This window comes from Mirounga angustirostris, unplaced genomic scaffold (assembly GCF_029215605.1).
Source record: "Mirounga angustirostris isolate CCGP_5_RB_7025 unplaced genomic scaffold, mMirAng1.0.hap1 SCAF_13, whole genome shotgun sequence".
In the NCBI taxonomy this organism is placed as follows: domain Eukaryota; kingdom Metazoa; phylum Chordata; class Mammalia; order Carnivora; family Phocidae; genus Mirounga; species Mirounga angustirostris.
Window position 1 is genome coordinate 92672851 of NW_026991721.1, and position 27528 is coordinate 92700378.

General features: G+C 48.2%; 1 protein-coding gene across 1 annotated transcript in view; it reads right to left on the reverse strand.

The window, feature by feature from the left end:
* Positions 1-27528, reverse strand: part of SORL1 (sortilin related receptor 1) — a 155718-nt gene that overhangs the window by 47536 nt on the left and 80654 nt on the right. Inside the window, exons 15-25 of the mRNA XM_045894818.3 lie at positions 25867-25995; positions 25282-25367; positions 21422-21594; positions 20210-20341; positions 17863-17954; positions 16352-16598; positions 15539-15677; positions 10492-10665; positions 8877-8990; positions 5166-5288; positions 2715-2834 (exon numbers count right to left, since the gene is read on the reverse strand). Coding sequence (XP_045750774.1) covers positions 2715-2834; positions 5166-5288; positions 8877-8990; positions 10492-10665; positions 15539-15677; positions 16352-16598; positions 17863-17954; positions 20210-20341; positions 21422-21594; positions 25282-25367; positions 25867-25995 — 1529 coding nt within the window. The remainder of the gene's footprint in view (positions 1-2714; positions 2835-5165; positions 5289-8876; positions 8991-10491; positions 10666-15538; positions 15678-16351; positions 16599-17862; positions 17955-20209; positions 20342-21421; positions 21595-25281; positions 25368-25866; positions 25996-27528) is intronic.

The following is a 27528-nucleotide window of genomic DNA, read 5'->3' on the forward strand; positions in this document are numbered from 1 at the left end:
GAGGAAGTAACTCAGTTTCTAGCACAGAGTCAGAAGGAGACCGCAAATACAAAAACAGGAAGCATGAACAACAGAAGGACACAGCCTGACAGATGGCTGAAAGTAACTGCTAAAGACGAGACCAGAGAAAGTAGCAAACAGAGTTGAGAAGATCACAGCTGTAATTCCCCAGAATTGGTGAAAAATAAATCTTCAGCTGCTAGAAGGAAAACAAGACTCAGGAGCAGGATGAATAAAAATAATTTCACTTAAGGAGGTGAAACCACATAACAAGAACAAACAAACAAACAAAAACCTACAGATACCTGGAGAGAAAAGAACGTCTGATTGTTGTTTGAACAGATCACCTGCCAGGAGAATTTAAATCAACACAGAAGAGGCCAGAAGGAAATAGAATAATCCCATCAAAACACTTAACGGAAAATTACTACCAACCGAGAAACCCAGATCCATCTGAATTCAGGATTGAGAGTGAAATAAAGATACGTTTACAGAAATCTTGAAAGAGCTTACTATTCGCAGACTCCTGTTGCAAGAAACAGAGAAAGATGTACACGGGGAAAGGAGACATCAGGTACAAGAAGCAAAGGTAAATGGTTACTAAAATATAATAACAATGATGAATATTAGGATTCTTAAAATGTACAACTAAAATACTAAATATTTACGGAGTCTGTTTGGAAGTCCCTGCAGGTCTCGGAGAGGGGAAAGTTACTACATGAAGACCATTAACCGCTGAAAGAACAGAAATTAGATGTTTAAGCTCAAAATCAATGCAGGGAGGTGGGGAGAGGGAATAAAGAAAACTCAGTCCCATGGAAAACAAAAAGCAGGGAGGACAAGAGCAAAGACCATGCACGCGAGCTGAGGCCAACAGGAAATCCGTGGACCCCGACCGATTTGCTCTAGCTTTGCGGATGATTTAGTTTATTACGTCAGGAAATGAAGGGACACGACACACATTCTAATGAGCTCGCAGCTGACCGCCAACTATTTTGAGATACCAGGGAAGGGGAATCATCTTTAATAGGTTTGGAAGAATAGTCACTGGAACAAGGGAGCAGGTGAGGTGTAAGCACTTTACATTTTCCCCAGACAGCCCTTCCAAAAAAAATCAGAGAAAATCAGGAGTCTCGGACGAACCCACCCATAGAAATGAGCTGTTAATTCATCCCGGAGGAGCGGCACATGCTGCTGAAACACAAAACTGACTAATGTGGTTGTGCTAATGTGGATGTTCAATCATTTTGCAATTTACAAACTGAGATGCCCAAGTGTACTCCTCTAATTTCTTAACCAATTATCCACCCGAGCCCACCGCTTCCAAACAGCACTCCGTGTGGTTCCTGGGCTGATGGCAGGACAGCAGTCCCTTCATGGACCCTGGCTTTTCCTCCTTCTGCAGGTCTTGCTTGTATTTGGACAGAAGCCTTTTCCCGCAGTCCTTCCAGAAGCAGAGGTGCAGACATGGAGATTGCACCAGAAAGGATAAGGAGCAAGTTTAGGGTAAGTTCATAAAGGGACAGAATTTGGTAACATCACAGATCATCCTGTGTGTGGATACTGCATTTGAGGAGATCCATTTACTCCTGAAGGCTATAGAAGGTCATCTCCAAATGAAAATGAATGCAGAGAAGCGCTTATGTAAATTGCCCAATGGGCAGAGGTTCTTGCCCGGTGCTGGGCACTGGGAGAATGCAAAGGAGTCAAAGGTCATTCCTGCCCTTCAGGAACCAGATCTAAACTATAGCATAACAACAGCCGTCTTTTTGTTTGCTTTTGCAAATTAGTAGGCATGCTTTGAGCTCCCGGGTGCTGGGCAGTGTAGGAACTGGTGGGGTCTGCGGGGGCAAGGGAGATTAAGACAGGGGACTTGGGAGGTCTACCACAAGAGTAATGATCCATGCCACGTGAATGAGAAGTTAATGCAGTTAACAGTGAATGGGAAAACAAAGCCTAGAAGCAGATCTGCCCTCACCACACAATGGTTACATGAAATAACCTTAGCCCCACCACTGGAGGGATTTAAGAGAGAACTGAGTGATCATTTCTAGAGGTTGCAGAGAAAATGTACTCATCAGGTACTGGGATCGGATTTTACTCCTCCATGGTTTCCCCAATTCCTTGCTCTCCCTATTCCACCATACTGTAAAATGGGTCTCATTCACTCATTCATTTATTCATTCATAAAAAGTAGTGTAAAGAACACGCATGAGAATAATTAGAACATGACCTCCACCTCACACCACCTAGCCTTCCTCTCATATTATTATGCTGTTCCCAACTTTATTTTTCATGAAATCTTACCCAAAACGGGTGCAAGCAGAGTTTAGGTTTGCGATGTTTGGGGAACTCTCGGATGCTCCGTTCAAAATCATAAGCTAGCTCAGTGCCGCTCAACGTGTGGTCCCCAGACCGGGGGCCAGTCTATAAACTGTGTATTACTGGATCCTGAAGAAATAGGCTCAAGCCAGAATGTGACTCGACCATATCACTCGGGGACACTTGTTTAGTTCAGTTAATGCTTTTTTCACAGCAAGACCTTCTCAGCGAAGAAAGCAGGATGTCGGTTTACCTTTCAGCACAAGCTCATCACAGTCCAGCTGATGGCTAAGGTCCATTTCTTAGCGCCTAGAGTCGACGATCACGTAGGGCTGCAGGGCTAAGCCGCACACACACACAGGTACTGTCAAGGGAGAGCAGGAAATACTGACCGGTACAGTTGGCTTCATCAGACCAGTCCCTGCAGTCATTGTCCCCATCACACACCCAGGAGGAGCGGATGCACATGCCAGAGCTGCAGCTGTATTCGTCATGCCGGCACTGGTGCATTTCTGCAGGTGAGATCACAAACACAGAGCTGTGAGGACCAATGCTTACTCGGAAATCCGTCCCAAATCGAGCTCAGGCGTCGGCGCTCCCACGGGCTAGAGATGCATGCATTATCCGCATTGTTATCCCTGATCATCCAGAGACAGAGTGGACTTTAACCAGGGATGCCAGCTCATCGAGGATGGACTCCAGGTGTGCTGACACCCTCACATTCTGCTTTTAAAGATTTTATTTATTTATTTATTTGAGAGAGGCAAGTGGGCGGAGGGAGAGGGAGAGGGAAAATCTCAAGCAGACTCCTCGCTGAACGTGCAGCCTGGTGCAGGGCTTGATCCCAGGACCCCAAGATCAGGACCTGAGGCAAAATCAAGAGTCAGACACTTAACTGACTGAGCCACCCAGGCGGTCCCGACACCCTCACATCCTTGCCACTGGTTGCCTCCAGGCCAAGAACAGCATTACCCATGTATCTCAGCGCACTTCACAAATATTGTCTAAGCTTGCTACAATGGGAAGGTTAGGAGGCAATGCTCCAGTTGCCCAGAAAGGAGAATCCTCAAGAACTCCCAAGAAACAGAAGCCTTCTAGAGACAGCGCCTGTGGTTTCAGAGAAGGAGTAATGAGAACTCCGAGTGAGCTGATCAGTACGAGATGCTCAGATTGGGGAAAGCGAGATCAGTGCCGAGTTCCCAACATAGATGAAACTGAGGACCTTCTGTGGGCAGAGCTCCAGGGCTGCTGGCTGATGGGCTGCCTCTAGAAAGGTGGGTTCCTGAAGTAAATGAATCTGTGCAGCCTGACCAAGACTTGCAAGCAGGCTACGCTGACAACATCTTTTACATACCCTGGAAATGTCATCCAAATGGCATTTCAAAGATCCTATGGAAACAGGGGTAGCCAAGCCTGGGGCCAGGGTGGCTGCCTGAGTTGTGTCATCCAGGAGACAAGTTGATGGTGAAGTTGGGGATTCAGATATTTGTGAAGAAACAGTCTGGAGACTTATGAAGAGGACCTGTCTCTGAGGATATCAGGGACCGAAACCCTGGGATGGATTCGAGAGACATTAGCATGAACAGGCTGTGAACAGGGAATCTGATGCAAGCCCAGTACGTGAGAGAGATGATATCACTGCAGTCTCCTTCCTACTGAGCTGTGCCCTTCAACCCTGTGCAGGTGCTAAGGAGGAGGTGGGAGGAATGCAGGGAAAACAGCCCTGAATCCCAAAGACTGCTTTCCGCAACTTTCTATTTTTACAAAGATGAGGGAAAACGATGGGACCCCCGTACACATAAAATTCCTCTGAGAACCAGCCAAGGGGCATTTCCCCTGCCCCCCTCGTTTCAGTCCCTGGGGTCAAATGACCTGCCAGTGAAAAAGCAGGCCCCGTCCATAAACACATGCGCAGCCAGACTGAACCTGACCCACTCCCTGGGCAGGGAGAGCCACCAACTCATCACGCTGTCTGGGTCCACATCTGGAACCATGGGCTCCGGGTCCCCATCCTGACACAAACTAACAGTGTCACCTGGAGTAAGTCCCCTCAGCCATTTAACTGGAAATTAAGAGGACTGAACTAGAGAACCCCTATCACTCCTGGCAATTCCATCATACTGTTTTTCTAAATGTAAAAATTTCCATTCAGAAAACAGATGTTCGAACAACGTTTGTGCTATCTGCTGGCTTCCAGCGGAGTTTACTGAATTAGATTGGTTTAAAAAAAAAAAAACACACATTCATAAAGGTATAGATCTGTGTCTTCAGGAGGCTAATCTCATAGCCACCCAGACATGTGGGCCAAGTCTATGTCATATAGAGCTGTTAATAACCACCTAAAATCAGTTAGAAATCTTCCTTACTATCACATTCAGGCTTACAGCATCTCTGCACGGTAAAGCAGGGTCCATGATCTTTCGAATGAATCATTCCTACCAAGGGGACAGAGGTGGTCATAGAGCTGGGTCTCCGAAACCCTGATGGGGGCATCCGGGTGGCTCGGTCGGTTAAGCGTCCAACTCTTGGTTTCAGCTCAGGTCATGATCTCGGGGCCCTGGGATAGAGCCCCACTTTGGCCTCCGTGCTCAGCGAGGAGCCTACTTAGGATTCTCGAGTGCTGTCTCTCTCTCCCTCTGCCCCTCCTCCTCTCCCATGTCTCCCCTCCCCCCACCATCTGCACACACATGTGCGTTCTCTCTCTCTGGAAAAAAAAGAAAGAAAGAAAGAAAGAAAACCCCAAGATGCTTTCGGAAATCCTCCATCTACAACTCACGGAAGCCCAGGGAGCAAGGGTGCTGCCCCGCTCAGAAGTGGGGTCCCTGGACATCATGTTCCCTTACCGCAGTGACTTTCATCGCTGTTGTCTCCACAATCATCCTCAAGGTCACATTTGTAGGACAGTGGGATGCAGGTCCCAGACTCCTGGCAGCGGAACTGGGTGTCCAGATCACAAATGGTAGTAGCTAAAAGGGAAGAGATGACATACTCATGAGGAACAATTTATCCCCCCACCCAATACACACATCCCCATGGAAAACGAACTAAAACAGAGAAGAAAGCAGATTTGAATTGCAGCAACAGACCAAAAATACAAAAAAAATTTTACAACCAAGGAAAAGAAGAGCCTATCTTTCCATGGAAGTTTCCAGATGGGCACCGGGCTGGGAAGGTGAGAAACTGCCCTCCAGCTGGGAGAGAGACTGATGGGCCGGATCACCTCCTACGACCCCTAAGTCAGCAGCAGAGATACCTTCATCTAGACAATGACCATGAGGAAGCCCAATTCCACACGAGAAGCTGGCACCTCCCCGTTATCGATGACACGGGGAGTGTTGGGCAAGAATCTGGGCCCTGTCATCAGGCGGGACTGGGTTTCAGATCCTGGCTCTGCCTCTGCCTCGAGCAATTAATTAACTTTAACCTCCTTGAGCCCGTTTCGGACACAGGAGGAGGATAAGGTCATGTGGCCAAGTGCTGTGATGACAGAAAGACTAGATATGGATCTCAATTCTATAGTTCATGTAACCTAACTGATCCGTGCCTCTGTTTTCTCTACTGTAAAACACCTACCCCCGGGCAGTTTATGAATGTAAATAAGCAAACCGGTTTGGGACCAGAGCCCATTACATAAGGCTGCAAAACAGACTAGACTCCAAACAAATGTCATGCGTCTTCCTTGTCCTTCCTCTGCCCTCCTGCACCAGAATGGGTATAGGCGTAGACCCTTCTCCCTCTTCTAAGCAGAAAGTATCTGGGGGTAAGTACAATCCCTAGAACCCAGCAAAAGACCCTCCAGGCAAGGCTTTGGGAAGGAAGGCTGTGCTCAGGAGGGGCTGACACGTAAGGCACGATGTGACAGAACAGAATCCTGGGGTGGGGGGTGGGGGGTGCCGGGAAATGAAAAGCCAAGGGCAACTCTATACAGTTAGACATCCCAGCGGCTCTTATTTGAGGCTCCATTTCTTCTCTGTAATTGAGCTCATGGTGGGAGGCAGAGGATGAATACAAAATGACAAGGCTGCAGGGGATTCACGTCAAAACCCGGAGCGCCTGACAACTACCCAGCGCAGGAGTCTGTGCGCAGGAGGGAGATGTGCTGACAACATCTCTCCCCGGCTCCCCGGTCACCACTCCCACTCTGCTCCCCGGGCAGCTGCCTTTCACTTCCCAGACAGCAGCCCCACCCAGTCGCAGCCTGTCCCTTCCCTGCAGCCCTGCCCGTGGACGGTGCGCCTCCACCATCAGGATAAGCACGACTCTCCTCCTCCTGGATAAGGGAGCCACTCCTGCAGGTGCGATCAAGCACCATTCTCCTGGTTCCCAGGCTCCATATTTTAACCCCTGTACCCCTCCTCAGGGCCTCCCCTCTGCCAAGTGGAATGAATGGAGAAAGAGCAGAGCAGCGAGCAAGTCCCGGGGAATGTCAATCCCAGCTGACGCTGACACCAAACCAGGAGGAGGGCAGAGCCGGCTGCACACTTGACCCAGAGGAGCAGCGTGAACTCTGCGTGGAAGCCTGTGAGACCAGCACTGAGCTCTGGCACTGGGGGAGAGGGGGAGAGGGCGCCCCTCCTGAAGATGGACGGAGCTCCCTCTCTCAGAACACTGCACCAATACAAGATCCCCGCTTGTCATCTAGTGGAACCCAAAGCCCCTGGGTGGAATCCCCATCTATCAGACACAAGGTCATCTAGTTTAAATCTCTCTGCTTCCACTAAAGCCTAATCATGTCTGGGCAATCTTCGTGCAATGTGCTAATTCTAAGAAGCGTCTCCTCGCCCACCCCATTATGTAATAAAGTCCTTTCCAGGCTCGGTTCCAGTGTTGTTAATATTTATTGTTTTTAAGGAGCTTTGGCTCTTCCCCCACAAATATCACCCCTTCCTGAGACTCTGGTAGGTAGAGAAGGCTTTTATTGGTGTCCTTCTTGCAGGGAAGAAAAAACACACAGACAGCCTAACGCTTCTCCAAATCTGCCATTCAGTAAGCTCTTCTCCCTGCCTGTGAATGGCATCCACTGAAACCAGGGAAAAATGATTAAGAAAAGGTTTGTTAAATAACCTCCTAAGCACCAGCAAGGGCAGCACATAGTTTTGCTGGGCCCGGACGAGTTCAGGGAGTTCACTGCTTCTAAGGTTGCTTTCTGGCTGGAGGGACGTGGGAACCTGGCGCGGACTCCACTGGCTGGCTACATATGGCCAGCCCAGAGCCAGGAGTTACCCCCTACCCTGTTCTCAGAGCACAAAATGGCAAATGAGCTTCTGGATTCCCAGTGGGAAAATATTTGCAAGAGAAGCCTTCACACTGGTTTCTGGCTTCCCTGCTTCCGGTCTTCCTCCCATCCAGTGCCTTCTGCCCACTGCTTACTTTTCCAAAGACAAGAATCTGATCATATTATTTCAGTGGTTCTCAATGGCTCTTCTGAGTAAAGTCCAAAGGCACTTGCTGCTCTGGGCACCCTCACTAGCCCGTCTTCACCTTGCCCCATGGCTTCCATATTCATATTATTGATGAGCCACACCAGCTTCCTAACCATGCCACACACACTCTGACCTCTGGGCTTTCATACCTGCTGTTCTCCTGCCGATAGCTATGTTCCCTCCACCTCTGCTTGCTTCACCTCTAACCACCCTTCAGGGCTCTCCATAAACACCTCCCCAAGTTTGATTTGTGTGCTCTTCCTGTATGCATATGCGCTTCCCCATTATAGCACTCACTGGCTCTGCCGTAACTGCCCCTCTACTCTTCAGACTCCCCTACGGAGTAAACTCCATGTCCACCTGATCACCTGGTATCCCCAGGCCGAGCACAGAGCCTAGAACAAGGAGTCCTCAACAAATACTTGCCGAGTGAATGTATGAACATATTACTCACTGTCAGAGAGCAAAGCACCTCCTTAGAAGATAATGTCGAAGCTATCAAAAATTAAAACTTTGCAGTAAATTACTCATTTTAAGTAGCTATTTGTCTTTAAACCCTGCTGAACAGAACCATGCTTTAGTAGTGACCCTTAGAAAGCATACAGTCCAAAGATGACATTTCCATGTGCACAGAGCAACGCCCCCATATTTCAAGCCAAACAAGGCATCATCAAGCAGTTGGAACCATCTCTCTGGAGCCTGGCGGGCAGCCAATATCCACTGATTGGACGGCATACAAAATGAAACCTGTTTCCCATCTCTGAAAAGGCTGAATTTACAGATCAAGGGATGTCACCTGGTCACCAGCTTTATCACGGTGGTAAAGCCACAATGAGAGCCCAGACTGCCCGACTCAGCTCAGTTTCAGCCAGGTGATGCTTACTGGTAAACCCTTTGTAACGAGTAATTCCCTTATCGGTCGGGGCTTGGGTTCTCAATCACAACCTATATCTAAGTGTCTTCTCTGTTCTCCAAGCCCCATCAGCTCCCATGAGCATCACCGATCACGAGGGGCCATCGGCCGGCACCCCAGGCTGCAGGCCCCCCGCCCGGGCGCAGCTGGCTGGCCAGCCTTCCGAGTACGGCCCGTGCGCCCCCTCCCGAAAGCCCAGCCGAACCGGGAAGACTCACGGCAGTTTCTCTCGTCGCTCATGTCACCGCAGTCGTTGTCAAAATCGCACCACCAGATGCTGTTGATACAGTTCCCATTGCTGCAGCGATACTGGTTACGGAGACAGGTGTTCTCTGGATGGCGGGCCGGGCACAGGAAATGAGACACATATGATTCTTATGGCTGGACCGTAAGACTCTCGCTTTTCACTGAGTTTCCATGTCTCTTCCCCAAACAGCACGCCTTACGCGGTAAAGAGGAACAGGGGTGCCAAGCTCACCTGCACGCGGGAGCATACAAAAGAGGCCTCTTCCTTTCCTCTTAGTTACAATTTAAGGACGAGAGGCCAGCTGGATAGGTGTCGGGGGTGGTTATAATGGTGAAAAAGGACAGCAATGGTGCCAGTTGGGTCCAGTGGGTAGATACCAAACATCGACATTATAAAACACCAGCTATATGAGGAACTGCTTACGGGGCTCTGTCTACACAGTACGAAAACATACGTGTCCCACATATTTGTGGCTATATGTATTTTGTATATACAATTATATATATCCATATATCTTCCATTTTTCAGCCAAGCAGATGACAAAGGATACATAATACTCTGACGCATAGAAAAAAAAAAAAAACATTGCTTAGTAAACCCAGACAAGAACACATGAAGGCTGGACTCGTGTTTGGGTCTCCAAAGGCATTCTAAAGGAAAATATTAAAAAGCCTTTCTCTAACTTAAGCGTTAACTCTGTTTATTTCTAAATAGCTTTAAGATGATGTCTGGAGCCTGAAAGTGAATGTCCTGCGGCTAAGAAGGGAAGGGTCATCCTTTCTCCATGTGTATTTCTTATGGAAAAGGGACCACAGGGCTCCTTTGTGTGCCCCCCTGCCCAGGACTAAGAGGCTTCTGTGAGGAGGGAGGTTGTGATTCCAAAGCCAATATAACCTCGAGAATAAAAAAAAAAAAAAGCAGGGATTTGGGCGTTTCCTGGAAGGGCCCCCCCTTTCCAGAGATTCACCTCACTGACAGTAACGTGAGGCGGAGAATAAGAACACAAATCAGACAGGAAAGAAAGATTTAAGACAGGTTTTTAGAGGAAAAAAATTAGAATCTATGTATTCAAAGGAAGGGTGGATGTGACTGCTAGGCCACTTGGTCACAGCACGAAGGGAAGCCTCAACGTCTGCAACATCGTTCTGAATGTTCTGGAGGTTTCCGGGCTGGCGGGGGCGGAGGGGGGAGGGGGGAACTGCTGGGTGAACCTCGGTGAGCTCGTGGAGTCCCACCAGTCCTTTCTCCAAGTCACATCGTACAAGAAGCAGGAGAAGGGACGGGTGAGGAGAGGAAGACGGAGGAGGAGACAAAAAGGGGACGTCGAGGAAGGCCTCTGACATGTGTCATGTCACTGTGTCATCTGACATGAAACCAAAACCACAGCTATCATGTTTAAATAAACCGCGCAGGGCTGTTCCCGATGAGGACTGAGGAGCCCAGGCCTTAGAACCCAGACCAGGACGTCTCTAAGTATCTCGTGGATTTCATTTTTACCGAGGGCATTTTCGATGACACAAACACACGGGGAATAGAGAGCGCTGGGAGAGGGGAGGAAAGAAGGGAAGGAGGCCGGCGGGACGCACCTTCTTTGACACAGGTGTTGTTCTCCCGCTGGTAGCCCTGAGGGCACTCACACATCAGGTCCCCAGACGGGAGGACGCTGCTGGCCACACCCTCTGGACACCGGCAGCTTTTACTGTTGTTGGCCCTGGGCAGGCAGAGCAGGCTGCACGGCCTGGACACGCAGGCATTGCTTCCTGGGGAGAAGATAGACGGTGGCCGCGGCCGGGTTAATCGGTGCCAGGGAAACCCCGAACGGGGGGCTAAAATCCAAGACAACCCCCTCATTTTACAGACCCAATGGCGCAAAGCCATGATGGGGCCCCGGACAAACATCCACGTCTCTGCTTCTCAACACTTCCGTGCCCGAGTGCAGCTACCAAGCTGAACGAAGACCCAAGCACAGGGCCCTCATTAGCCTCAGTACTATGTGTCATGCAGTAAACCCACACAAGGACTAGTAAATGTGGACCCATCCCTACTGCCAATCTTGTCTCTGGTTCGGCTTTCCAAAGAGAGTGCCAGATAAAAGTCCATAAAATCCTTCACTGCAGTCTGGACAGAGAACCTTTGTGGATGAAGAGTGATGGAAAAGGTATTTTCCTATCCCCCACATCTTTCCGGGAAGGAGGGGAGAGGACGCATAAATCATTTTGTAACAACTGGAAACACATACAACTATCGAGCAACATAAAAGCCACATAAATTATGAAATGTATACTTGTTCTTTTGGCTGTGACTATTCATCATCAAAATTGGGGAAAATAAACATAAATGCTTTGATAAAACTCAACTGATGATGCTTCTTCAGTTGTGCCATCTCAGGAACAGAGAAAACGCCCCCTCCCCCGCCCCCTCCCCCTGAATCACATCCAAGCAATCTGTCTCCATCCAGCCAAGATTTTAGCTACGTCATGCCTACACTGAGCTGCAGGTTGGAAAACAGGGTTTATTAATGACCATCAGTATTGATATGGGTCATGATACACTCAGTAGCTTTGGAATGTTGGCACTTCATCAGTGTTTAACTGGCATACACATAAAATAAAAATTGCAGGGGCGCCTGGGTGGCTCATTGGTTAAGCGTCCGACTCTTGATTTTGGCCCAGGTGGTGACCTCAGGGGGGTGAGATCGAGCCCCGCGTCGGGCTCCATGCTCAGCACAGAGTCTGCTTGGGATTCTCTCTCTCCCTCTGCCTGTCTTCGAGCTCGCACACGTGCACACTCACACACGCTCTCTCTCTCTTTAAAATAAATAAATGAAATCTTTAAAAAAATAAAAAGAAAACTTGTAATGATACAACAACAGTGTTGTTCCGATGCTAAAGACCAGAGAGTATGAAGCATTACCAGACAGATGAAGTACACACACCCACAGAGGAGAATCCATACGATGAAACGTTCTACAAATAATCCAATCCGCTCTAAAGGTAGTAGAGTTACCATAGCAGAATAACCTGCTGACGAGAGCAGAAATGCCAGAAATCAATTCACTCTGACCTGTTCCATGGGCAGAGGCTGTTCCTTTTTCAGAAGTTACACACCCTAGGCTACAGGGAGGAACACAGAGCTGCCGCTAATGGAAAACAACTCCAAAGGGATCTGGAACATGTTCTCTGTATTCAAAGGACAACATATCATTTAATGTTCCAAGAAATTGAACAATAACAGAATTTCCGAAAAACACTCAGGGACAGGATGATAATTTCACGTGGAGCTAGGTCTGTAAAATACCACGACTAACGTGTTCACATGGGGAGAAAATGCTCCTGCCCAAAAAACCAAGAGCCACAAGTACGGAACCCAAAATGGGGTGCGGTATTTCAGGAGGCTGGTCTAGACAGAGATGTATACAGTCTGAGAGGCTGTATCCAGGGCCAAACCCCAAACCAAGCAGACCGAGTCACAGACCCCAGGAGGTAGGCATGGCAGGAGCTTATGGGGTGCTACAAAGCCACAGAGAACCTGGGCGAACATGGAAGGAGTATTCAGCAGAATTCCACCAGAACACAGCCACAGACTCTTTCTATAGGATGCTGCAGTCTCGTGCGGGCAAGGCAGGTAGATGTGAAGAGTGGACAAGTGACAGTCATCACCTCCAAAGACGTCCCCTTTGAAGATAAAAGAGCTGCATGATGTCTTCATGGGGCAGATTCGGAACACATTCAGATTTCCTCTTTGGAAAACTCCTCCAGAACTTGTCTAGGAGCCAGAAATGCTATTATCTTGCTTAATTATCTCTACGCTTGACAATTATCAAAATCAAATCCACCCCATCGAGTAAGTATTTGCCCTCACTGTAGGTATTTAAAAGCCCTGGCTTACTGCAGACTCTGAAGGACAATTCCCAGAGCTCCAAAATATTTTCATCCATTGCAACACCAACTTGATATATCAACAACCTTGCAAAGTAAGCTCTTTAAAGAAAAAGCACTCTTTATGAAGAACAGATCCCAGTGACACTACATAAAAATCCACCAGACATAAAGATTAAGAAAGGCATCTGTTGATAACCAAATAACCCAAATGGACCAATGTTCCAAGTGAACAAAATTTTTATCACAAACAAGAATCAATCAAAATCTAGTACTTCTATATTGTTGTCATATACCAGGACACCGCTATTCCAACAACAGATGATAAAGGGAGCAGAGCTTAATGGTTTTATCAAAGTCAAGCTCAAAAGTCCATTAGGCCATGGTTCAAATTCTTACCACTTACTAAATATGTGATGTAGAAACATGAACCTTTCATGTCCTCATCTAGAAAATGGAAATATTAACACATGGGTTTTGGGAAGATTAACGGAGGTTATTCAAGCCCACAAAGCACATCAGTGTGTAATCCCTTAATATATGTAGGTGATCATGTGTATTATTATCTTACGCATGGCTAATAGGCAGTCCTGTATGTGTTCAGAGCAGACAACAAAAATAATAAAGATTGACTGGCACCAGGGGTGGCCCATAGGCAAAATGAATTTGCAAAACAGTGTCCAAAAAAGCAAGCAGGTTAGAGCAAACAAGTTCAAGGCCGAGAGGCACCCACTGCACACAGGCAGCGCTGGCAGCCAGATGCCATTTCAAAAGCTTTCAGTGAACCCAGACTAGCCCATCTGAGAGATCTCAGCTTTGCTTCTCTGGCCCTGTGCCTGTGGGTGAGAGCTCGGCCGCAAGTATCCTGCTCACACAAGGGAGAAAAAGGGAATCCAAAAGGCCAACGGAGGAACGGGGGAAGGAGCAAGGAGGGGGCAGCGACCGGCCATGAGGTTGCACGGTCCCGGGTCTGCGTTCTACCCACCGGCACACGTCTCCTCCAGCCAGACCCCAGGCGGACTCCCAGAATTACTTGGGATGGTTTAAGTGAAGGTGACTCTTTCAGGCATGAAGAAGACAACAAAGGCACATGCTGTGACCACAGACCATCCTCCCTCCCACTCCCCAGGACCCAGCTGTGACTGTGCATCAGCTGGAATGGGGCAAGCGACCAGCCGAGACCGGGAAGCGGGGAGCCCAAGGATCACGGGTTCACCAGAACACGGTGTTTCAGGAATGGTCGTGTGCTCAGCAAGCACATGCTTACAAGCACCTGTCAAAAGGAAGACCTGCTTTCCGGACTGAGCTCTAACTCAGAGAAATGCTGATGATTCACTCAGCTTGCTAGCGACGCCCATCAGCAGGGGCTCGGGGTCCTCCATCAAACAAAGGCCCTGAGTTTCAGCCTTGGGACCCCAGAAGCAGGAGTCCTTCATCTCTCCCTATTTTAAAATAGGCACCTCCTCTGGGAAGAATGTGACTCCTCGATTTAGCAGCAGAACTGGAACAAAGGCCCAGCTCCTACACTAGCAAGGGACCTTTGAGAAACCTAATTCGCCCCTGAGATGCCGTTCCCTGATTAGGAACCATGGATCATGATACCAGCCCCACCCACACCCCAGGTCCGGTGCAGTCCTAACAATAATACAGACTTACATTTCTAAAGTTCTTTACCGTTTCGCAAGGGTATTCTCAATGCTATCCTCACTGGTCCCCCCGCAAATCACAATGATATCTATAACCATCTTTTTCCCCTTTGTCAATCTTCTCTTAGCAAGGCCAAAACCCACAAAGCAACGTCAACATTGTGCTGCCAAGCAGGAAACCTAGCAGTTTGTCAATAAAGGCGAGTCAGCGGAGCCAGGATGCTATTTAATCCTGCTGAAATAAACAGGGTGCTTCTTAAAGGGACTATTCTTTCCGGAACATCCTGCTCTCTCTGTCCTGTAGACCCCACAGTGTGGGTGGCGCACAGAGGGAGAGGGCGGAAAGCAAGGAAGGAGGCTTTCTGCGGCACAGTCTCGGTCTCCAGGACCAGCAAGCAGGTCATAAGCCTTGGAGTAGCTCTTGAAGTCTCACCCAACAATCTTTAAGACAGCTACTGTCCACACCCACTGGCAACTGGCCCCTTTTCATGACCTCTTCCAACAAAGACTGAGCACTACCGAGTGCTAGGCAGTGGCCAGACTGTTGTCTCGGGGGGCGGCGGGGAGGGGCGCAGACACGATCTCCTTCTTCGTGGGGTTTAAGCGTTGCAGGCGGGGACACGTGAATTAATGTGTCGTATAACGACGCCTCGCATGACAAGGGGGCAGGTGCTCAATGAGCCACAGGTCATCTGGGCAAGCAGAGGACGAGACAGGACTCCCATCGGCAGGCGGCAACTGGAGGCACACCCAGCACAGCACTGCTCCCTGGGAGGCTGCCAGATGGGGAGTAAGCACACGCGGGGCTTCTCCAGCTGCAGCAGAAGCTACGCCACCCATCAGTCAGGGGCCAAAGGCGGGAGGAGGGTGTAATTACCCACCAAGCATCCCACTCTAGGCAGGCGAAAACACGCGGTCTTCCAGCTGCTTGTGTACCATTAGAAAAGCAATTAAGAGGTCATTAGGCAGAAATTAAATAATGGGCATGTTGTCGTGACAATAAAGACGCAGGCTGTCAGCTCCTGCCCGGGCAGAGATTGCCCACGCCCAGCCCCTTCCTGGAGATCACAGCGCGGGAGAGATGAAGCCGGCAACGCAGCCTTCCTTACCAGTTGTCCTGCCCTTGTAGAAAATCTTCATGTCCATCAGCCCCGTGAGCTGACTCGCGAGAACAGCCACATGGGAGCCGCTGTATTTGGAAGCTCGGAAGATGCTGAGCTGCGACCAGTCATCCCAGTAGATCTCATTCTAGAAAGAAAACCTTTGCTCGTCAGTCCAGCTCCTGGGTCTCCAATCCTGGGCCCTCAATAAGAACAAGGGTTCACTCATACAGAGGACACCTAACATTCCGTGGTGAGGGATCAGCCCGACCAAGATTTCCACTGAAATGCAAGGCAGTGGATTTGTCCAGACCTCACCCAAGAGTCACCCTGAAGGAACTGGCTGGCAGACACTACCTGAGAAGCATTCAAGTTTGACCACAGCCCAACCCTTCTGTTCGAAATCTGCTTCCCAGTGGCAGGAAAGACCAACCACTCTGTTCTCTAGAGTCAAAGCAGCAGTGGCTGGCCACACGGGTGGGACGGAGCCCATGTGAACCCATCAGGACACGAGGTGAGCAGGAGACGAGGACACCGAGCCCAAACTACCGGCACTCGAGGGCAAAAGGGGATTTTTCTATGAAACAACCTTTAACCTTCTGAACTGGGAACAATGAGCAGCCCCAGACGCCTGGCAACTCTGTCTGACATCCGTCCAGATGCGCTAAAGAAAACAGTCGCAAATCCAGAAGTGAGCTGATTCTTCTAGAAGTTAGTCAGACAAGCATCTCTGCAAAAACCCAAGGTAGCAGCTCTTCACCTCAGTACACTCTTCACCTGCTCTAACAGACTGCCCAAAGCTGGGAGCAAAGGAAGTCCCACCTTAAAGACAGCAATGGCGTAGGGGTGGGGGAGGTTGTCCAGGATGATCGAGCGCTGCTGGCCATCAAAAGTGATCCGCTCGATGCAGTCCAGGTAGGCATCTGTCCAGTAGACCCACTGGTCATCCACAGAGATGCCATTGGGCCACTTCACATCCTCTGACACAAGACGATGGACGGCAGAGCCATCCATATTGCTCCGATAAATTCCCGGCTTCAGGTCTCCCCAGTCGGTCCAGAACATCACCCTGGTCAAACCGGGAAAGAACACACATCACATCTGACCTAGGGAATCGGGAGTGAGATACTATCCCCAAGAGGTAAGAAGCCTCTCTAGAACTGGAAGGCCAGTTAGTTTGGCAGTATTATTATCATAAGCCGTAATTATAATACTTAACACCCTGAATTTCTTGCCCCAGAAATTCCTTTGCTGGAATTTATCTACAGATACAATCAAGTTATGTGACGACAATGTACAAAGACATTCATCACAGCATTGTTCATACTAGCAAAAAAATTATGTATGTGTTATGTCTGTATACACACACACATATACTTTTAGGTGAATATATGTGTATACACACCAACAGGTTAATCTACAGAGAAAGTGATAGATGATGGTACATACAATAGAATATTTTGATGCCTAAAAATCTACATGTTTTCATGTGTGCTCACGTGAAAAGATCATCTTCAACCCATGTTAAAGGTTTTGAAAACACGCAGAACAGTAAATATCTACAATTCTATTTCATGCATGAGTGTGTGTGTGTCCGTGTGTCTTAAGGCTACGTGCTTGCACGTGGATAAAAAAGAATTCTGAATGATACACAGGAAACTACTAACCACGATTACCCCTAGGAAGTATGAAGGAGAAGGGTTAAGAGTGAAAAAGGAGGAAACAAATATTTTTCATTTCGTAAACTTCTGTTCTCTTAATATTTTTAATGAAGTACATATATATTTTTCCTTTTAAAAAATAGATCTAATTCTCAATCATAAATACTAGAAGGATAGAAAGCCTAATGCAGAATTTTCTTTTAGCTATGTTTCTTTTAAGTTAAGAAATTAATTTAAAGAACACCTTTGCATTTCCCATATAGCATATAAATTGCTAGTAAGAAAACCTGTGGGGGTTGGGCAGGGAAGAGATGGAAGGGATCATATGTTTGCATCATGCGCCACACTTGAGATAAAGAATCCTCCCAATATCTAACCAGGCCTGACTACGCTGTATCTACGGAGAGACTTTTAATAATACCTTTCGTTGCAGAAACACCCCACAGATGTGAGACATCTGGATGTGGAGACTCTGATGCTTGCTAACAAAAGGGGGAATGGAGTTACCTGACAAGATGACTGAGCTCTGGTTTCAAGACTCCAAGTCAATAGATTATTTCAACCGCAATCATCAGAAACAAGTTTGTGTCCGGCAGTTGGCACTTCCACGAGCAGACAGATGTCTGTTGGCAGCATCCGCCACGTGCTGATTTCCTCTGGGGCCACACTTACCCGTCTTGGGGCAGGAGGACCAGAGCCCTGGGCCGGTCGAGCACAGAGGAGTTGACAATCGTGAGTCGGAAGTCACCATCTGGATTAGCCACCTGACAAGAAATAGGAGGGGGCGGGGCCTGAGGGGAGGCCAAGATGGATCTGAGCTCCTTGAAAGCCCACATCACAGTTTCCTGCTGGGCTGCCACCCACAGACACGCACCTCTGTGGGTGCCTGATTCCCCTGCAGACTCATCTGGGAAGCCTGCCCTGACTTCGGTCAGAAGGAGCTGTTCCCTCCTCGGGCTCATGGGACAATCCTTACGTGGTCTGACAGATGGGCCAGTGCTGTGGCCCATGCCCCGGTTCTGGGGGCATGAAGACAGATCTGCACAAAGTACTCAGGACGTATTATTTATTTATCCCACTACGTTGCTCCACGCTCCAAAGCCACCAATGGCTCCACACGGTCCACACAACAAATATTCAACATCCCAGGCCTTATAATTAAGAATCTCCACAGACTTGGGCACCTGGGTGGCTCAGTTGGTTAAGTGACCACCTTCGGCTCAGGTCATGATCCTGGAGTCCCGGGATCGAGTCTCACATTGGGCTCCCTGCTCAGCGGGGGGTCTGCTTCTCCCTCTGACCCTCCCCCCTCTTGTGCTCTCTCTCTCTCTCTCTCTCTCCCCTTCTCTCTCTCTCAAATAAATAAATAAAATCTTTAAAAAAAAAAATCTCCACAGACTTTTAATTCTCTCTCCTCCATATTCTCTGTTGTCCACTTCAGCCCTGACAACTTCAGGGAGGCCGGCCTTCTCATGGTTCTCGAAACCTGACATACTCCAAGTTGTCTGTCTGCTCTCACCGCGTCCCGTCCCAGGCCTGTCCTCTGCTCCATAATCAAATCGCGTCTCTCCTTCAGAACTCCCCTCCAGGCCCAGCTCCTCAGCTAACTCCTCTGACCTGCCTTCCTCAACGAGCATCTACAGTTCTTGCCAGTGACTCATCTTACCATTTCGCACAAACAGTACCTGCGCGGTGTGGACACTTATGCTTTACGGCATCCCTCCAGCACCTGGCAAAGCACTGACCACACACAGTTAAAGAAGGGAGAGGCACGGTAATAACAAGACCACCGATGCCCCACTCAGTGCGTGTGAGGCATGGTGCGTCTTCTCACTCGCTTCCCCCAGCCACACTCTGAGGTGGACACTACCCCCTCCTCAGGGCTCGGCTCGGGTGCCACATCCTCAAGGCCTTCCTGCCCCCTCCGCAGTCACACGATCACACTGCCCCATTGGACAGGCCCTCTAGGACTCATCGCTGACAGAGCTGATAGATGTATGTCTTCAGTGGTTTGCTTCCTCCACTCACATCTCATCTCTCTCAGAACAGGAACTTGTGTGTCTCACCTACTGCTGTATCCTCACGGCCTCAAAGCATACCTGGCAGGCACCATGCAAGAAAGAGCACCCGTCCGACGACGGGGTGGATCAATTCTGTCTCACAGACATTGGAAACTGAAGCTTCAGGGGATAAGAAACTCGCCCGAGTCACTTAAGCTACCGGAATGAAGACTGAACCCAGGTCTGGCGCTCGACTTTGGGACTTTCGTCTTGGTGACTTCTCCCGACGGTGACTCCCTGCCGCTACTGAGCTCTCCACGTGACCCACATGCCGTGTCCCCCCGTAGTTGGTACAAAGTGGGGTGGAGACAATGAGCCAGGGCCTCAGCCTTGACTTCTGGCAGGTGAGTGTGCCTATGAGACCATGACTTTGGTGTTGGAGGGGCCCTTTCTTACCCTCACGTGGCCTTAGGTCGCTGAGGTGCAGATAAGTAAAGTGGGCAAATAAGAGCACTGTTAACAGGGTTGTCATGAGAACTGAATCCAATAATTCGAGCAAAGTGCTTCCAACTGGGCTTGGCACAGAATAAGTGCTCGTTGTCATCAATAATCATAATCATGATCATGATATTGTCTTAATTACTCTAATCAACTCCAATAATACTAGAGCACTGACAATACAGCAGTATACTAATGCTATGGTATTATATAATTATCATTATTGTTACCACCACACGCCTCAGCTAGCCAAAATAGAACCGTTCGGGGCATCTTAATGAAATCTCTGACGGGTTCAGGCATCCTGTTCTCACGTGGGACCTTCAGGACAATGAGCATGAATTCTGAAACTATCCCCCTTTTCTTCCTTTCCCGGAGGCTCCGCTGGGCCATTCTCTGGAATTCTCAAAGAATTTCCAGAGAAGTCGGACACACTGGCTCCGCCCCCTGTGTCAAACCTGGCTCGAAGCCCAGGTGCTCCCCCTGCATGCTTAATTAAGGACAGCACGGGATACACATACCTCGATCTTTTTAAAGCCAGAGTCCACCCAGTAAAGTAACTGGCTGAGGGGTTCAAAAGCCAAGGCTTCTACGGTCTCCAGGCCAGAATTGATGATCACCTCTTGCCCTGTACTCCCATTCAAACAGAGGCGCTGAAGAGAGGGTGGGAAAAAAGGCTGTGAGTATGCGAATGACCTCGTGCCAGCTCAAGTCCCGTGGATGGCAACCCTTTACTCCACGGGCTTTGACCGGTAAGGGATGAGATGTCTTCTATCAGTAAACGTTCCACATGGGCGAAGCCGGTTTTTAACAAAGCTTTTCTAAAATGTATTAACGGCTTCCTGTTTCAAGGAGACTCTAGAGCTACACAGAACTTAATCATTGATATTACTCGGCATCATCCTTATGAACGCTGGTAACTGAACAACGCTGTATCCCGATAATGAGGTCGGAGATTACTGAGAAGCATGAGTCTGTTTGCTTTTGAAATAAATGAAACCAGACTGCTGTTATTTTTAAGTTCTTGAGTCGGCTTTTCTAGGCTCTCCTCCCTTGGGAAGCTCCTGGCCATCAGGTGCTGTCCCTGGGACAAGCTACACTGAGCGGTCGCTGGCGTCCCCCAGCCCCAGCCCCTCGAAAACCCAGGCACTGTAACATTTCTGCTGGGTTGGAAGTCCGGATAAAACTTGTTGGAATTGCTTTTCTAAAAAGGATTAAATAGGCAATGAATAAAGATCAAATAGCTCTCCTTTAAAATGCATGAGCTTGAGTCTATGGCTATCTATCTGGCCCGTGTGGGGATCTTTATAGTTCACTTGCTGGTTCTTGGCTGTGTTCCGAATAGCTGAAGTGGGTAATTACGTGAACTGCGGGTACGTCAAGTGTTCCTGTATCACGGCTCGGGAAGAAGGTCGCCTCAGAGGCAGCTGGTGTGATAGTAACTCATCCTCCTACACTCTTAGTCCTCAAATCTTCCCAGCAGGAAAAGGGAAGTCTCACTTACAAGTAAGATGGCAGAGTTGGGGCTCCCTTAGTCCTTCCTACGAGGACAGAGGTGGGCAGGGCAAGAAAATACCAAAACAGAAGAATGCAAGGTTTCATCCATCAGCCCTGAGAGGAGTTACGACTTAAAATGTCTAATACCCATTTCCCTAGGCCGTCCTGAAGGAAGCTTATCAGGATTGGGCAGTCACAAGGCACGGGCCCCACGAGCGGACCGAGGGTTGACGTACCTGGATGGTGTCCAAGGCCAGGTCAGACCAATACAAGCAGTTGTGCTCATAGTCAAAGTCCAGGGCCACTGCGGCCCGTAGCCCTGTGAGGGGCAACTGCTCAGTGGTTCCCGAGGCCAGGTCATAGCGGTGGATGGACTTCCGCATGGCATACAGGATGAATTCGTTCTCCTCTGCACAGACACAGACAAACAACAGAGCGGGTGGACGAGGGGGATGCTGAGGAGTCCTAGCATGTCTGACCTTTTTTCTGCTCACACATAAACCTAATGGCGCAGATCAAGTGGAAGAGCAACGGAGTCAAGACTGAGAAGGTGTGAAAAGTGGAATCCCATTTCTGCCTTGAGGGGCAAGTTACTTCAACTCCTATAAATCTGTTTTCTCGTCTGCAAACTGTCTTACTTGTTATAATTGTTTTTTTTTTTTTTTTAATTTAGAGGCCCCAGTCATGCTCCAACATCCACGCTTCTGAGCTCGGCCCAGAAGTCTTTAGAGTCACACATGACAAAATAATTACCCCACTCGGCATGCTCTCCCTCGTCACATGACTGCATCACATGGCACCATAATCATGTTGAGGAGAGACCCTGAGTCACTGAAGACTTGTAGCTAATCTGTTTGCTCACCCATCCAATATTATTCACAATGACATACAGCAATTACATCAACCTATTATAGTTTCAACACAGTAACAGTACATTTGTCCCTGAACACTTACAAAATGTTTCCCAACAAAATCATCGCAAAGGTCCTATTTCTTCTTGACAAGCCCTGTACAATGTCCATACTACGTACCAGGCACTGTTCACTGGTATAATGACTGCATCGTGGAAGGACCCCTGTGAACTCAATTTTACAAATGAGAAAACAGACAGCAGAGAGGTTAACGCCTTCGAGGTCACACGACTAGTAAGTGGCAGGACCAAGGCTTGAACTCGGGCAGCCTGGATCCAGAATCTGTGTTTTACCCCCTACACAATGCTGCCTCTTGGGATAGAGAGGCTAATGCTGTTGTTTTTTTAAGACACAGAAATAGAGGCCCTGAGTGCTTAAGAAGACTGACTGACTCACGTCAGACAACGAGTAACTAGAAGAGCTGGTGCTCCCTCTCTTCTGCTTAGGGAACAGCATGGAAAACATGCAGATCCTTCTACAATGATGCACAACACACCTTCATCCATGTCTAACGCGACCACTTTGACGGCAGGCTGCACGTGGGACCTGATCCCCTCTATTGCACGCCCACATAGTGACCGTTTCTCTCTCTCGCCCCCATTCCCCTCATTCAGTGAGTTCACACGCACCAGCTACCCGCTTTACAAGGGCTCCCACACAGATAATGCACGCCAAAAATAAATCAACCTACAGGTTTTGTTTTGTTTTGTTTTGTTTACGATTTTATTTATTTATTTGACAGAGACACAGCGAGAGAGGGAACACAAGCAAGGGGAGCGGGAGAGGGAGAAGCAGGCTTCCTGCCGAGCAGGGAGCCCGATGTGGGGCTCGATCCCAGGACCCCGGGATCATGACCCGAGCCGAAGGCAGATGCTTTACGACCGAGCTACCCAGGCACCCCTCGACTTACAGTTTTTAATAAAGGTAAGTTTGCCTTCTCTTCCTTTGGTCTCACTGCACTTCAAAAGTATCTAAGCCACCACCACATGGTAACCGATCTCTTCCTCTGGTTTTCAAGAAAAGCTTCCCACCGCACTTCCCAGTGAAGGGGATCGTTAAGATGAAACCTGCCGAGCCTGTAAATGACCCAGAAACCAAGGACTCTCATCGAAGCTGCCACGGAGAGCCACGGAGGTTACACTCACAGCAGCAAGCCTCCCACCCACGTCTCTAACGTCCGCAAACCCCATTCTGTGGCTTCGGTTTTTCTTCTAACCAACTAATGCCTTTACAGCAGAGCCTGGGTCCAGAAAGACTTGCCTTAGGATTAGATAGAGAGGAACGTTCTGCATTTCCATGTTCAAAACTTAACTTAGGAAAGGAACAGAATTCTTGGCCAATCCCAGCCATACCTGAGCACCGCCTGGACTCTGTGTTATTATAGTAATCATAAAGGAAGGAGGATGACTTCATTTTTAAAAATCCTTCCAAGATGCCCGGACGACCTCCTCTTTGCAAAGATGCTATAGTTCCCATCAGCTCTAGGAAAGCTTCCTTTCCTTTCGTGGTATACCCTTGGCTTCTGTGCCACATATTTTTTTTTTTTTACATTTAGGAGGTGGCCTACATGACAAATGTGATTTTTCCACTTTGTTCCCTGTTCTATTTTTCTCCTCTCAGAAAAGAAAATAGCACCTGGGTGGCTCAGGCGTTAGCGTCTGCCTTCGGCTCAGGTCATGATCCCAGAGTTCTGGGATCAAGCCCCGCATCGGGCTCCCTGCTCGGCGGGAAGCCTGCTTCTCCCTCTCCCACTCCCCCTGCTTGTGTTCCCCCTCTCGCTGTGTCTCTCTCTGTCAAATAAATAAATAAAATCTTAAAAAAAAAAAACCAAAGAAAATAGCTTTCCTACCGGTTTAGATGGCTTTAAACAGTTTTGTCCCTCACTGATTTACCTCCAGAAATGTTTATTACAAAAGCATGTCTTAAGAGCAATCACTCAAACCCTACTCACCCAAACCCTCATCAATAACAGCTCTTGTGCGGAGCGTATTTGAATATTATCTGCTCATTTGCGGGAATCTGCTGAAGCCGTGTTCTTTTGAAGTCTCCACAGTGAGGGATGTTAATTACTCTGGTAATGATGGAAGATTAAATTAAAGAACTAATGAGCTTAGCATGAAAAACACCGGCGCACACTGGCAAGCAGCAAGCGAACAAGGGGGCTGCTCTGCCCTGCCGGGGGAGGCCCACGCGCTTCTTGCGATCCAGCGGGCTGTTCCATCAGACATCACGGCCACGGATGCGAGTGCGCGCCAACCATTCACCTTCACCGAGAGGTCAGAGCAGGAGGAAGGGCTCACAGGGAATAAGGAAGCTCTGCACGAGTAAGTACTAGAGACAGAGCAGGAAGGGAAAGATGCTAAGAGATTAACTATTTGCGAGAGTATCATCATTCCGAGACTAGATTGCAAATACCACACACCACTCACTCAACTTTAAGTATGTTTGGACCACACTCTCCCTTTACAGCGTAGGCACTCACTCCAGAGAAGTTTTTCCTAATGAGCATGCATAATGATACCCTAAAGTGATGGGAATGACACTCATTTGCCACTTGGGCAATATCCGAGGAAGAGCATGAGGCTGAAGAGTCTGAATTTGAGCTCTGTCACTTACCAGGTGTGTGACCTTAAATAGATGGATTAACCCTCTTCTCTGAACAGGCTTATTTTTTTTTTTTAAATGGAGCTTACGACAGGATCTGCTCCACTGGGTAGTGATAAGGATTAAAACGACGACACGTGGAAAAGTACATTAAAATGTGTGAAATTCCATTCAAGTATTCATTATACTTATTATTATAAAAGTTAAGATAGACCACTTAGCTACATCCCCAAAAGACGCAAGTCTCTCTGTATTCAACTCTGACAAACAGATCGAGGAACACGTAAAAGCCTCCCCTCCTTCACCCATCCCTAGGACACAAGAGATGCAGAATAAACACTTTTCAATGAACAAAAGGGGTTTTCCTCAAAAAATACTTTCCATTCCTACAAAAGCATAAGGCTATAAATAAATTTGGTTTGGATACCAAGCTTAGGGGAAAAGGGGAGCTCTGTGATGCTTGTAATTTCCATGTCTTTCCTCCACTAAGCTAGAAGAGCCATGAGACTAGACCTCTGTGAGACGGTGAGGATGCTGTGGTGAGTATCTCAAGAACTCAAAGTCAAGAAACCACCTCTTACCTGCCAAGGGACACGGGACCAGTTCTCCTTCCAGTCGTGTTTCAACGTCTCCTCCACTACAAGTGTCCCCAGAAATCTTCCGATAGCTGTCACCGCCCCCCACCCCAAGAGCAAGAGATTAGACACAATCAGGAATAGTCATTAAGTCTCCATAATTGGAAATATATTTCCTATCCACGGACAACAGCGTTCATCTATTCATCTCCCTATAGGACAAGACAACATGTAATCGTTCTGAATTGGTCCTGCTTAGAGTTACACTGGGCAGCCCACCCAGTTGGGAAGCTGTCCTGGGCAAAAGTTTACATACAGCTCTCCAACAAACTCCTGTGAAGACACGTCCTTGCTGAAGTTTATGACTTAACACAAAGCTAGAGCTGCAGAGAAACTCACAGATTTGCGTTTTTCTCACTGAGGGTAGAAGAGTCTGTAAACATCCTAAGTCTAAATATTGCCCAAGCTCCCTGAGACCTGCTAGCTTAGAATCCAAGCACTTGTATGAAAGGAACCCAGGTGGTCCTCCCTGCTCTCAAGCCCAGCGCAGACCCCTCGTGTCCCGGCTATGGTGACTGGTGTGAGACATACCCTCTTGTTCTCCTATAAGTAGAGCCCACAGGACAAGGCACGGGAGGAGAGTAGGACTTCCCAGAAAACTCAGGATCCGGAACACAAACCTCTAAGAACAAATCTTCACTCATCTTGAAGCCGAAGTCACTAAAAAGGCAATTGGGGTTCGTTAGGGCCGTTGGTTTACATACTTGGGGCATGTCAGTACCAAACCTTGTGACTTCTCCCACAGCGCCTACCGCTTTAATGTAAGTTACTTAACACGTCCCTTTAAAGAATATTCACCTTTTTACATTAACACATTTTCAAAAGAAACTTTACATCTGAGCCATGATTGGAAAACCATGATCACATGCCAAAAATAAGACAAAAACAATATAAATCATTATACCAAAAAACAAAACAATATTAAATTTTTTAGCTGGATCCAGTTCCCTACCCAAAGACTCTGGGTCTGCCTGGTCTTTGTTAAGAGGGATTAGGAAATGGGGATTAGGAAATGGGGGTGCCTAGGTGGCTCAGATGGTTAACCATCTGCCTTCAGCTCAGGTCATGATCCCAGGATCCTGGGATCGAGTCCCCCATCGGGATCCCTGCTCAGCAGGGAGCCTGCTTCTCCCTCTCCCTCTGCTGCTCCCCCTGCTTGTGCTCTCTCTCTCTCTGTGTCAAATAAATTAATAAAATCTTTAAAAAAAAATTTTTTTTTAAAGTAGGGATTAGGAAATGGGGGCACCTCGGTGGTGCAGTTGGTTAGGCATCTGACTCTTGGTTTTGGCTCAGGTCATGATCTCAGGGTCCTGGGATCGAGCCCTACATCGGGCTCCATGCTCAGCACAGAGTCTGCTTGAGATTCTCTCCCTCTCCCTCTCTCTCCCTCTCTCTGCCCCTCCTACTCATGCTCGCTCTAAAATAAATAAAATCTTAAAAAAAAAGGGGATTAGGAAATGTAAAAAGTTACTAGCACCCAGTGATCCTCTCTCCTTGATGTGATTAGAAGAATTAAAGAGGAAATTTAAAAGAATAACCTTTTTTTAAAATTAAAGATTCAATGTTATTTAAGATCATGTCCACGTACGACCCAAAATGACCTTGGGTGTCTCATCCTGCACTTCGGGACACAGTGCTTTGGTCCACGAGACCCTTCACAACTTGAGGGCCACATATCTCTGCCAAAACACCCATCTCCAAGGGCAGAGCCCCAGAGCAGGAAGCAGGGAAGCGAGGTCTAGTCCCAACTCTGCCCTTCACTGCATGACTTGTCCGGACTGCATTCAACAACCCCAAGATGAGGCAACTGCCCTAGCTAATTCCCGAAGCCCTGACCAAAACTTAAACTCTAATTCAAAGGAATTTTCCACACTGATGTGCTCTACTCAAAAGGTCTCATTTACTCTATTCAGTCCAATGAATACTTACTTAACACCTTCTCCACGAGAAGTATTAACAGGTCCAGGGCTAAGTGGTTTGTGTTGTTTATTGTGTCATAATCCACATTTAGCAATTTGTAGGAATTTTTCAGAAGGATGGTTTTACAGATAAGCAGTACCGGGATCAGCCGGAGCCTGGCTAGAACTAGAGAATCAGAGCCGGCATTTCCACAAGATCCCAGGTGATGCCCACGCACACTCGGGATCCAGAAGCACTGGTCTAGGGCAGGAGCTAGCTAAGCCTGGTTAGCTG